Here is a 13,776-nt window from a genome sequence, read left to right as displayed (position 1 = left end):
CAAAGTTTCAGATTTGTGTCTTCATATCTATATCTCAATACACAATATGTGACCGTTTTTTAAACCTCCTCTTAAACACAAATTAATAATTTGATGAATAAATTCACAACTGTCTGATGGCTCTACTCCATGGAACATTTTTCTGGAATAAAAACATTATTTTCATTCTCACTAACTGACTTATCTTCATGAGCCAATCCCAGCTCACACTGGGCAGGGGCCAGTCCATCACATAGAGACAAACAACCACTCACACCCAGACCTATGGGTAATTTAGAGAGCAGTCCCCAACCTTTTTTTGCGCCACAGACTGGTTTAATGTGTGGTGTGGTGTGGCGGATAAATGCAAAAAAATAAAATGATATGATCGACAGTCCGTGGCCCGGGGGTTGGGGACTGCTGATTTAGAGTATTCTTACTTTACATTTAAACTTTTTTTTCACTCTCCTTATTTCTCCACTCTGGATACAAAAACTCACAAAGCTTGCCCACATCAGACACATATAAGAGAGTTTCCTGGATGGGTGGGGGAGCATGCTGTCAGTCAAAGGGACACAACTAAAGTGAAACTATCCCAACATCCATCCATCCATCCATCCATCCATCTCCGTCCGCTTATCCGAGGTTGGCTTGTGGGGGTAGCAACTTCAACAGGGAGTGCCAAACTTTCCTTTCCTTTGTGACTGGGATATCCCAAGCCAGAGTGGAGATATAATCTCTCCACCTGGTCCTCCTCCCAGCTGGATATGCCTGGAACAACTCCCAAGGGAGGCATCCACGAGGCGTCCTAACCAGATGCCCAAACCACCTCAACTGGCTCCTCTCAATGCAAAGGAGCAGCAGCTCTACTTTGAGCTCCACCCTATCTCTAAGGGAGAGGCCAGCCACCCTTCTGAGGAAGCTCATTTCGGTCACTTGTACCCACAATCTCGTTCTTCCGGGCATGATACTATCACAACAATGTTCCACACTGTTGTAGCTGCAATGCACCCAGTCCCATGATGAAGATTGCAAAGTCAAGCTAAAATGTATCTTACCTCGAAAATCACTGAGAAAGAGGAAGAGAATTTATTAAAAACAACAGCAATCAGTGACTGAGAGAGGCTCTCTTTAACATAGTTACTGATGTGATTGAAAGACATTTTCTCACTCATGAACTGTCATGGTCCAGTTCCACGTCTGTCTGTTAGTGGAGTATTAGTTCTAGTTTTGCATGTACTGAACAAGAACTTAAATATTGCAAGGATAACTTGACGTTTTTGGGACACGCTGTAAACATCATTATTGTTGAAGTAATGCTAACTGTGTTCAGTCTTTCTGCTAAACTTATGACCTAGCTCTACATTTCTTACATTTATTTAGAAAGACACAAGGTCTTCTGTTCTCCCTGTACTTGTGATGGTTTCCTGTGGATACTTTGGTTTCCTCCGCCCAGTCCAAAGAAATGCCAATGTCAAGGTCCATTGGTTACTCTAAATTGTACGTAGGTCTGAGTGGTTGTGTGCTACTGTCTGTCTCTGTGTGTTGACCCTCTGATGGACTGGTGACCTGTCCAGGGTGAACCCGCCCTCGCCCAGAGTGAGCTGGGATTGACTCCAGCACCCCCCGCCACACGGAAACAGATGATGAGTGATAGAAGATGAATGAATGAATGATGTTGTTTGAGGCTTGAGAAGATTTCTGCTGCTGCAGTTGTCCATAGATTTTTTTTAAATAACATTTCCAGTGGTGAAAGGCATATCAAGAGATTTGCTCCATTTTCTTCATCAGAGACTGCCCATCTGTTGCTCCTCCTCCTCCTCCTCTCCCAAACAGAAACTGAAGATGTAAATGTGAAGCATCAATGTAAGCCCATCAGACAGTCATGGAAATATTCTGGTTTTTCTCCAGTGGCTGCGGTTGACACTGTCCTTTCAATTGACAAACATCAGTAATTTAACACAGGTATTTGTTCCTCTTTAATTTCACACATAATGTAAAATGGAGTCTCATAGCATTTTGCTGACTATGAATGTGATATGTTGGAATCAGTTTGGTGAACAACAAATAAATATTTTAATTTAAAAAGGGTCTTGTGTCTATTTAGGGAATTTTTATTTTGGTCTGTCTTTTATGTGACTTCCCCTTCATCAGGATTTGTTGTACATTCTTTGTTCCTTCTTTGTTCTTAAGCTAATTTATTTTTATCTTTTTCGTGCATCGCGTTTGTTGGTTTATTTTTTATTAAGAGGCATTTTACAATCCCTGCTATGTCTAGTCAAGTGTTCCTGATGTTATCAACTGAATCTAATACCTACAGCAACTAACGGATTTTTTTCACAGAATCCAACACTGCAAACACAGGACTGATACTGTAGTTACTGGATGTGATATTGTGTGTTTCAGTTACCAGTATAATTTCTGTCATTCTCTGTATCGATAATTTGGACAAGTTATCGAAATGGCGTCATTTCCGGTCACTGGCGGTTGTGCCCTGTCATCTCGTTTGTTGTTTCCACTGTTCTTCTGCTACTATTTCCAAATTCACTCGATTAATCCGACAGCAAATTATTTTCACACCAACACTAGGTTTAAAATTCAATGTCTCCCCTTTCTCCAAAGATTATAACCGGTTCTGCTCCTCCGCTAATCAAACTACCCGATTAGCAATGTCCTCCTTCTCCTCCTCTCCTCTCCTGTTTTCTGTGTCTCGTGTGTAGTTATTCTTTTGCCTCCTTTTATGATATCACCTCTTGTCATAGATGTAGGATGATGGTAGAAATGGAAGCCAAAATTAATGAGTTGAATCCCGGCTCCGCGCTTTAGCTAGCCCAACTTATGCTAGTGTAGCTAGCCCCCCCGTAGCCGGTAGACGAGCTCATACGGCAGCTAAGATAGTTCCCCCCCAGTGGCTCCCGAGCAGCCGGGATCTAGTCAGGGCGGCTGGGTGACTGTCCGAGACAAGAGGCATAGTCGTAGGCAGCAGCCCCCGGTTCACCACCGACCAGTTCACGTTTCCAACAGGTTCTCCCCTCTGAGCGACACACCCGCTGAAAAGCTGACCCTAGTGATTGGTGATTCTATTCTGAGGAACGTGAAGTTAGCGACACCGGCGGCCATAGTGAAGTGTATCCTGGGGGCCAGAGCAGGCGACATCCAGTCTTATCTGAAACTGCTGGCTAAGGGTAAACGTAAATATGCTAATATTGACACCCGACTTCGCCAGTCGGAAGTCACAAAAATTAATGTGGAATCGGACCAGTGATGACATGTAAAGCCGCATGTCGTTATTTAACCGCTGGCTGTCGAGGTGGTGTCCCGAAAACAACGTGGGCTACATAGATAACTGAAAGTCTTTCTAGGGGAGACCTGGTCTAATTAGGAGAGATGGTGTCCATCCCACCGTTGGCGGGGCCGCTCTCATTTCTAGGAATATGGCCGATTTTATTAGAAATCCAAAACCCTGACAATCCCGAGTCGAGACCAGGAGGCAGAGCCGCAGTTTAACACGCTCCTCTGCGCCTCACCTGCCGAGAATAGAATAGAGTCTCTGTCTATGTTTAGGTCTATAGAAACTGTGTCTGTCCCCCGACCACCTAAATTTAGAAAAGTTAATAAACCCAAATTAAACAGAAGAGGAGCTAAAAACAAAAGCCTAACTGAAATTAAAACAGCCACAAATTCAATCTCAAGTAACACTGCGATCAAATGTGAACTGTCGAACATTCGATCATTATCATCAAAATCTCTACTACTTAACGATCTCATACCTGATCATCATATTGATTTATTTTGTATAACTGAAACGTGGCTGCAGCAGGATGAGTATGTTAGCATTAATGAAGCTACACCCCAAACTCATGTTAACTTTCATATCCCTCGTACCACAGGTCGAGGAGGTGGGGTGGCTGCAATATTTCAGTCAAGCCTATTACTCACCCCGAGAACAAAATCTTTTGAAAGCCTCACTCTTAGTCTTTCCCCCTCAGACTGGAAAGGTGAAAAACCAGTTCTGTTAGTTACAGTGTACCGTCCACCTGGTCCGTGCTCAGAATTCCTATCAGAGTTTTCTGAGTTTATATCAGAGTTAGTACTCAGTACAGATAAAATCATTATCCTGGGAGATTTCAATATACATGTTGATGTAGAAAGCGACAGCCTTAGTTCTGGGTTTCTTTCCCTACTAGACTCAATTGGCTTTTCCCAGCATGTGAATGAACCCACTCACTGCTACAATCATATCCTTGATCTTGTTCTAACATATGGCATTGAAATTGACAAGCTAACAATTCTTCCCCAAAATTCTCTCCTGTCTGACCATTACCTCATTACATTTGAGTTTACTTTAATGGGCTCCACAGCATTGAGGAATAAATTCAGCTATAGAAGATCTGAAGCTGCTGTGGCTAAATTTAAAGAGAACATTTGGTCATCATTCCCAACAATGCCATATCTAAATTCAAATGAGGATTTCTCCCATCAATAGAGTCTCCAAGAGTAAATCTGGAGGCAGATTGTTCAGTTATCAGGCTCCTCTTCTATGGAACCAACTTCCAGTATCGGTCCGGGGGGCGGACTCTTTAGTAATTTTCAAGACCAGGCTTAAAACTTTCCTGTATGACAGAGCTTATAGTTAAAAAGTTAAAGTCCTCTACTCTTTAGCTATGCTGCTGTAGGCCTAGACTGCTGGGGGAAGGACTGAGCTTCTGTCTCTCTCTCTCTCTCTCTGCCACTCTAAACCCAACCGGTCGAGGCAGATGGCCGCCCCCCCCCGCGCCTGGTTCTGCTCGAGGTTTCTGCCTCTTAAAGGAAGTTTTTCCTTGCCACTGTTGCCAAGTGCTTGCTCATCGGGGGATCTGTTGGGTCTCTTTAAATAAATTTATAAAGAGTTTGGTCTCGACCTGCTCTATATGCAAAGTGCCTTGATGTAACTTTGTTATGATTTGGCGCTATACAAATAAATCTGATTTGATTTGAACATCTGGACGCCATTTCTGATCCAGATCTCAGTCAGGTCTCTGATTCAGATTTGATCGAGTAACCGTGATGTCCTTTGACAAGCCTGATAACACGTCATTTGCCTCCAAAGGAATGTGTTCCAATCACCAGGAACATTAGCTATTAGCAAAATGTGCACTTGGTTTATTTTACTCTGGACAGCTTGCAAGGCTGTAGTATTGATGGGAGACACTAAAGTATTGACCGTTTCAAAAGGATCAATCCCATAAATCATTAGAATGAGTAAGAACTGGAGGCAAAAGCTAAAAAAAAAAATTTTCAGCTTTGAATGTCCCGTTAAAGATGTAAATGTCTTAATTTGTAAAACTATAGCTGATGATGATTTTAAATGGATGATGGATATGAAGAAGATGAAGAAATCAAATGTAATTACAGCTCTTTATCATATAATTTCTCATAGAAAACAATTTTGTTCCATTAGAAGATGTGAAACACAGAAAGACACAAATACATATCTACCTTGAACAAGCAGCCGAGTGGTGTGAATGGCCTCTCCCTGGGGACTGAAGGCCCGACATGTGTAGGCACCACGATCCTCCCGGGTAATGGATAGCACCGTCAAACTCCCATCAGACACCTGAGTAAACACACATACATTAAACTATTTAAGGCCTCCTTTAAAACTGGAGGAGCAATAACTAAAATGATGGTGCTTTAACGAAAGAACAGTCTCTTCCTCCACAGAGTTATTCTGTTCGAACATAATTGGAGCCAGCAAGATGTTTTTCCATGAATGGTATATATATTTTTTGATACATTTAAACATCATGGAACAAGTCAAATCACTGAAGTACAGGGAGCACAATCCTACTGGGGCTTCATCTGTTTGGGGTGCAAATAAGTAAGAACCTGGATTCATCTCTGTGTCCAGAAGGAACTAAAAGTTCATTTGATTGGTTTTGCTGAAGGACTGTGAACCTCCCAGCTGACGGATGGATGAATGGATGAATGGCCTACCGCTTGACTGTGTCCTGAAGATCAAGTGACTCACTGGGTTTATTTTTGTCAAAAGGATTTGATTCTGCGCAGCATGGCGGCATAGTGGTTAGCACTGTAACCCCTCCAATAAGAAGGTCACAGGTTCGGTTCCCTGCCTGGGCCCTTTCTGTGTGGAGTTTGCATGTTCTCCCAGTGTCTGCATAGGTTTCCTCCCACCATCCAAAGACTTCATGTTTAGGTTAACTGGTGACTATAAATTGTTTGTGAGTGGTTGTTGGCTCTGTGATGGACTGGAGACCTGTCCAGGGTGTACCTGCCCCTCGCCCTGAACGTTGCTGGGATTGGCTCCAGCTAACCCGCAACCCAGAAACAGAAAAGCGGTAGAAGATGAAGATGACTGGATTCTGGTTGTTTGCAGCATCACTTTATTACTGAAAACTAAAGGTATAATGTGGTGCAAATATCTAATGCTTGATGTCTTCAATGAAAGAGAAGTTTGAAGTGGAGACATTCAAATAATTTGATTTGTATTAGTGCTTCTTGTTTAATTATGTTAATTGCAAATGGGTGCAATATCCAATGTCCAATATCAATAATTTAAGAAGAATAAGTGATTTACGCTCTCTGATATATAATTGATATGTTAAACTTCATCTGTCCTGATCATAACTGATAAAAAAAAGTGGCTCTGGACATAAAAAGCGATAGCAAGACAGTCTAATTGTATTGAATAATTTGGCTGTAATTGATTTAAATAGTTGATTGTAGTTGATTTAAATCTTAATTAGTTCATTCATCTTCAACCCCTTGTCCATTTCCAGGTCATGGGGTGTGCTGCAGCCGTTCCACTTCACACTGGGTCACCAGGTCACCAGTCCATCGCAGGGCCAACACACAGAGACTGAAAGAGACTAACAACCATTCACTCTCAGACAGACACTCAGACTACGGACAATTTAGAGTCACCAGTTAACCCAAACATTTCTTTGGACAGTGGAGGGAAACCGGAGAACCTGGAGGAAACCCACGCAGGCATGGGGAGAACATGCAAACTCCACACAGAAAGGATCCAGGCCCAGGAACAGGGCCTGCAACCTTCTTATTGTGGGGCAACAGCGCTAACCTTGATTATAGTCAGGGATTCAAATTAATAGTATTTTATGAGACTGAATTGGTGATTTGGCTATTGTTTCCCTTTTTAGGGAGGTGCCCCAAAGTTAACTTTGACCTTAATCAAAACTATTATTCACATGAATATTTTGATATTCATAGATTAGTCAGTTTTTGATAGCCATCACCAATGAACTAGCAGGCCCCAACTAATGCCCCGTGCAAGGAAAAATCCCTTTTTACCCTCCACATCAGATGTAAATGAATTTCTCAGTCAATTTCCTAAACGCACAGCATATAAGCATATTAATTGGTGCAATTTCTCCAATCCATACCATGTTTAACCACAAAAAATGATCTTTATTCTTACAGGCAGCACGCCAACTTTCACATTCAAACTATGGTGGTTGGATAATTAAAAGGGCTTCAGTCAAATCTACAGATCATGATGCTGGTCACCAGTCTGGAGAGTAGGACACTGTACAGTCCGGTGACTTAGAGAAAGCTGCAGCCTGGGAGAGACAAATTTAGATAAATAATTCTCCTATGACTCAAGCTCAGCCATTTAAATAATTTATCTGATGTGGGCGAGTCATTTCCATACTTACATGCAGGACCTAACTAAAACTAAAATGCAGTTCAAAGTGGGAAACAAAGATCCCATCTGCCCTTAGATTATTATTATTATTATTTATTCATTGAATCCATGAGTGATCACACTCAGCAGCATGTCAGTATCTAAAGGTCATAAAATAAATAATGGGTGAACAAATTCCATAAAAGTGGTAAGGGTTTAAAGGGTTCCTGCAAATCGGTGGGTTGTTTCATACTGGATTGGTACTGTGGTTTCATGTTTACACTGGCAGGTAAAGTCATTGGAGGACGGGCCCAGCCAACTTCTCACAGCCACTAAATACACAAATACAAAACATCAGAGTCATTCAAGTCACCATACGTCATATCCCCTAACCTTAAAGGGGTTTTATTCACATTACTATATGGACTGGATGTGACAGGTGTTGTTCATGCAGACAAACTAAGAGTTATGTTTTACAGGAAAACCCAGTGGTCCCCTGCTCATCTGCTAACAGCAGACAGACACAGATGGAGAGCAGCTGATTAAGTGTTGAGTATTAAACAGCCCCGTAAAAAAATGTCATGAGTTGGTGAAAACCAAAGACAGAGCTCAAAGAAACGGAATACTGAACCATTACAACGTCCAGGTGGCCAGAAACATGCCACCAGGTAGATTCTCTTTCTTTCTTCTATATGTGTCTGACAGTTAAAGAACAAAGAACTGTTGTTCTGCAAACTACAGTGTACTAACTCAGTGTCTGCTGCATCCACTACAGCCTGGTTTGGCAGCACTGTAGACTTGACACACAAAAACATTAGAAGCCAAAACATTCTCCACAGGCCAGCTGCTGGAGAACAACTCAGACCAGATTTCCATATCACACTGAGCTCAGAGGTAGAACTGAACATTGGATAGATATATGAGAATATTGTGAATAAGATAATTTGCCATTTAAATGCTTCCTAGTGTGATACTGAATCTGTGTGTACAAATCACTTTTTCATCATAGTAAACATTTGAGTTACTTTGTGTAATCCTGTTAGCAACTAACAGTACTATCATTTGTTTTGTTTTTTATGCCATTTGGATATAAAGGATATCTTATCTATTTTCAAAGATGTGCTATGTAATCATTGTGTTTTGTTCTGATCTTAATAAGCCACTTCATGAACATACAGATGTAGCTCTGCTGTCAGCCATAATTGTCTGAATATCACCACAGCAGCATTTAAATGTCTGAGAGTATTACCCAAACACAGTGTTTCTGATGGAACGAGGAACAGGAAATGGACAGTGAATGGACAAAACAAACAGTCCCTTTGCTCTTTTTCACATAGAATTGTCTGTTCATGATTATGTCTCCCCACTAACCAGCCAAATTTCAGAAATGATCTAATTTTCCTAAAATAATGGCAAGAAGCGACATTATGAAATTGACCTTATGGATATGGATAAAATGTACTGGCCACACAACTGGTTTAAATCGGTTTGTTTGCTTTTTAATAAATGTCGACTGTACTGTGTATATTTGAGCTGTAGCATTTTGGAGGGGACAAAGATGCTGTTTGGAGCTTTCAAGGGGAAATTTATCTCATTGTTGTAGGTGTTGTTGTCAGTCTGTACTTACCTTATACTTGGCACTGCTGACCATGAGATTGCCTTCCCGCAGCCAGCTGACCGAGGGTTTGGGGTTGCCGAAAGCTATGCAGGTCAAAGTGATGCTCCCCCCCTCCTTTGCCTCTACATATTGAGGTGGTGTATCTGTGAATGTGGGCGGGGCTGAGGGGTCCAAAGACAGGCAGAGGGTAGAAAAAAGATGGAACAAAGTGAGAAAGCTGTTTCTGCAAGTTGATGACTCTATGAACATGAGGCACCATAGCTGGCAGTTCCACACACGTTATTCTGTCTGATCTTTTGTGTTAAATCAGCGGCTGGAGGTCACAGTCATAGAGGCTCAAGCTCTCTAAACTTAGTTTTCATTATTTGTGGAGGCCGAACTTGTGCAGTGTTCATAAAGACAAATTTACGTGTTCAGTCACAGTTTTACCTGCTATTGTTACAAAGTCTGAATTACAACGGTGATGGACTGAATTGATGTGATAACATTTCTAACACTGTTGGCTTCATAAGCAATGTGATGCTACAAAGATCAAGGCCAGCTTACAGATAATATTCTCCAAATGAAAAATTTGCATATTTCTTTGGTGCAACCAAAAACAAAGTATGCAATCTTCTTTCACTGAGAACAAAATACAAAAATGACCATTAGATTTGAAATCACATTTCAAAATATCTGACAAAATAATCTAATGGGATTTGCCCTAGAATCCCTCTAGTCAGTTTACCTTCAGCAAAATTTTTCTTAAAATTTCATGCTTATAATATAGTGTCTTGAAAAACGTAACCAATACTGAAATGGTTCAATTATTTCTTCTTTTTACAGCAGTTCTGGTACGATTCACAGCAAAGAGGAAGAGTCTGACTGCACTCTGCGATAAGAAATCCAGACATACAAAACCATTCAAGTAAATGCATTTATTTGAACAGTTTAAATTCATCCAGACATACTAAACCATTCAAATAAATACATTTGTTTGAATAGTTTCAATTCATCCTATACCTGCTGTGCTGCCTCAGTCTGGTTATAGGTGCAATACAGTTTTTAGACTCTGCTGTTTATTGTTAAGGATTGATTACCTACACAAAACGGCACCACTGGCTTCACATAGCTGCACTAACATACAAAATGACATTATTTTATCACATATTGGTGCAATGTGGTTGCCAGGAGACTGCAACAAAGCTGGAGCATCCAACTATCAAACGCGTAGTACCTGACAAACATGCATCAGAGTGTATGAAAAATAGCTTGCTCTTTGAAGTTGATTACATTTCCGACAATGGTTCTTCCGTACAGTCTCCTGAGTGCATGCTGTGTTCTCAGCACAGGGCTGTTTGCAGTTTGTTTGCAATTTATTTAATTTTAATTTGCTCTATGATGTTTTCTTATTTCTGAGTTTCTCATTAGCAAAGGTTGCCTTTAAATAACGTCTGTCAAATGGAAATACCCCCAATGCCCCATCTTATAAAATGATACAAAAAAATGCTTACATTTAAGTGCTGTTTTATCACTCTTCATTACATTTATTAATTATTGATTGGTTTTCCTCATATTGATGTATTATTACTATTATTAATGGTGTCAAATTCATCAACATTGCATAAATTTTATTATACATTTTTAAGAATGTATTACTCACTATTTTAGGTTGTATTTTTGTAGCGATTTTGAAAATTTGCATGAATTTTCCTCAATTATTACGATCGCAAGATAGCGATTTCCTGGATTGTTTTATTGCACTTTAATTTATTTTAGTTTCAGTGTGTGATTGACAGGCTGTAGCAACTTAATCAGGATTTTTTGTTGTTGTTGTTGAAAAAAAAAAAAAAGAACAAATTAAAATAGAATGAAATGGAGCCAGGCAAAATACAAACTGTAGGCTTTGAAACAGCAGCTGACAGACCAAAGAATGAAGTCAAGGGGGGATTAGGAGTTTAAAGATATATAAGTCAGTGATCACAGCTGTTTTTCCAATCACAGGTACAAGATTATTTTGATGATTAACCCTAAAATTTCAAGTTTTTACCTTAACACCTTAAAAGTCACTGAAGATGTAAATGGTTGCATTTGACTGGACAACAGGAGCAGAACTATAACTTGAAAAGTATTCAGTGAGCTGGGAAATACGGATGAATAAATAAAACAAACAAAACGCTTCAATCATTGGAAAGATTTCATCAAATATTTAAGTGCTGATCGTTGGACAAGACATTTGAATCTTTAAAGGTATTTTCTTCCTCTGTGGAATAAAACTAAAAGTAGAATTCCTTCGTTGAGGCACCACTTGGCCACTTGCACTTAACAGCAGGAGAGTGGAGGGATCAAACAAGTCACCAAGAGACTACTCAGTCCTGTGCGTGTGTATAAACCATGGCTGACCACCTTTGCTCTCTGATTCAGTGCACATGTCTCAGGACTTTTGAGCAGTAATAGAACAAAGAACGAGTGTTGCGCATCATTACAGTGTGCACATGCATCAACACGCCACTCTATGCCTTTTATATGCACGACAAACATTTTGCAAAAGCCTGCATTTTCAAACATCTGCCTGCAGGAGCATCTGCCTCTGTCTCACAGAGGGGGTGATGGTTTTAACATTTTTCTGCAGCAACAGAATGGTTTTAATAAAAAGAAGGATTTCTTCAAGGTTGTGTAAAAGTGATTCAACTGCCTCCATTTATGACCACACCTCAAATTAAAAATATGTCATAAAGGTTGATGTTCTCATTCATCCATCCAAACAAATTTAACAAGACTGCTTGCTTTTCAGGGCACTGAGACTTGAATGGAGTGTGAGGATGGGGAGTGACTATCTGGTATGCTGGGCTTGTAAAATCATTTTTTTTTTTCAAAATCCTCTTTAGCTCAGAGGCTGACTAGATTATAGGGAGGGATGATCATACAAGTCAATTGGCAGCATGCTTAAGCTGTGAATTCTGACTTCTCTGCCACCAGCTCTGCTCTGTCCACATACCAATATTCTAGCAACTCTGCAGATTTCGTTGTTCATAATTCCTGTTTTGATATTCTCAATCTAATCACTTTAGGACTCAAGCTGATCTGCTTACATGTGTAATCCTGTAGCCCCTTTATTGCTAACATGTCGTTACATCTGCAGCCATAAGCCAGACCATAGTGCTAATTCCACAGAGACTGAAACACAGGAGGTACTCCAGCCACATGGCCTCATACTGGCATTTAACATTTCTCTGTTCATAAAATATGTTGAGTGAAAGTTGAAGAACTCACTACTCCATCACTGAAAACCAGTCACGATAACATTATGTATGGCAACCTGAGTTCTTTATATTGCTATTTTCTGCTCAGTTCCTGTTCATTGGCAGGAGGCAACAACTCTCAGCATTGGAAGAAGAGTGGGCCAGAATCACACTTCATATGAACATATCATTATCTTTGATTCATATTATTGTTTGACTATGCAGTGATGGTTTCTTAAAATTCTAAGATACAACCTGCAATCATTCAACAACATTCAAACCATTGTCCACAGCACAATAAAGACAAACCATTTCAGTATTTTATGAATATCAGTTTGCAGAGCTATGAAAATTTCTTTTGCCAAAGTTACATTACTCAACTAGTTTTGATAACTTTCTTTTGTGTTGCCTTCAAGGACACGTTCCACTCAAACCTGGTAACGCTACCACAAAGAATTGCACTCACAAGCTGTTGTTGGTTAATCAAGACTTCTTCCTTTTGTTTTTAAATCAAGGCTGTTCAGTGCTCCACATGCACAACAGGCCACCAGCCAATATGAATGTTGGTTGTCAGCATTGCTACTCTACCTCCTCCATTTAACATATCTATACATTAGTGGTACTTTACTCTGAAGTGTGGTTTTAGTGGGTTGATTTCATTCATTTCATTTAATTTCATTTTACACAAATCTTCTGATGCTACTGTTACTTAACATTATTATACCATGTAAGGTCAGTGGCTGAACCACTTGTTTTTATGAAGGCGTTGGCTCAACAGGCTACCATGATTCAGTGTCACAGTCCTAAATGGGAAAAAAAAAAAAACATCCACATGCCCAGGGTTTGAAGTCCTGTTCCGCCACTACAATGTGATTGGCTATTTGCCAGGTACAGTTGTTACTTGCCCATAGTTGGCAGTCACTATGAACTAAGTGGATTATTCTCTGCTACACATATGTGAAAAAAGGAAAATGAGATTCAACTCCTCAGTGCCCAGCAGCCACTGCAAAACCTAACCACTGTTCACACAAATTCTTAGAGAACAGGTCACCCTGATGATGCAGTAAAATTTGACTTGTTGTGGCAGAGAGAAGTTACACAGAAGTGAGCAACACAACCAGTCTGTGCTCAGTTCTCATGTGTTTTACAGTTGAAACCAGAGTACATAATGTGTGTAACATTCTGACTCAATACTGTGGCCGAATGGCTCAAATGCAGAAACAGCAACTAAATAACCAAACTGACATCAAATCCATAACGCTTATCCCAAAGACAAGTCATTCTGGGCAAACCAGTCACTACGCAACACAGTG

The 13,776-nt window shown here is 40.3% G+C and overlaps 1 protein-coding gene across 1 annotated transcript in view; it reads right to left on the bottom strand.

Moving 5' to 3' along the window:
- Positions 1-13,776, bottom strand: part of igsf9bb (immunoglobulin superfamily, member 9Bb) — a 113,287-nt gene that overhangs the window by 44,200 nt on the left and 55,311 nt on the right. The window contains exons 4-5 of the mRNA XM_029519620.1: positions 9,252-9,403; positions 5,458-5,575 (exon numbers count right to left, since the gene is read on the bottom strand). Of these exons, the coding sequence (XP_029375480.1) occupies positions 5,458-5,575; positions 9,252-9,403 (270 nt within the window). The remainder of the gene's footprint in view (positions 1-5,457; positions 5,576-9,251; positions 9,404-13,776) is intronic.

The sequence above is a fragment of the Echeneis naucrates genome, chromosome 14 (genome assembly GCF_900963305.1).
Source record: "Echeneis naucrates chromosome 14, fEcheNa1.1, whole genome shotgun sequence".
In the NCBI taxonomy this organism is placed as follows: Eukaryota; Metazoa; Chordata; class Actinopteri; order Carangiformes; family Echeneidae; genus Echeneis; species Echeneis naucrates.
Note: the sequence above shows the minus strand (reverse complement) of the source record. Positions and strands in the feature narration are given on the sequence as shown.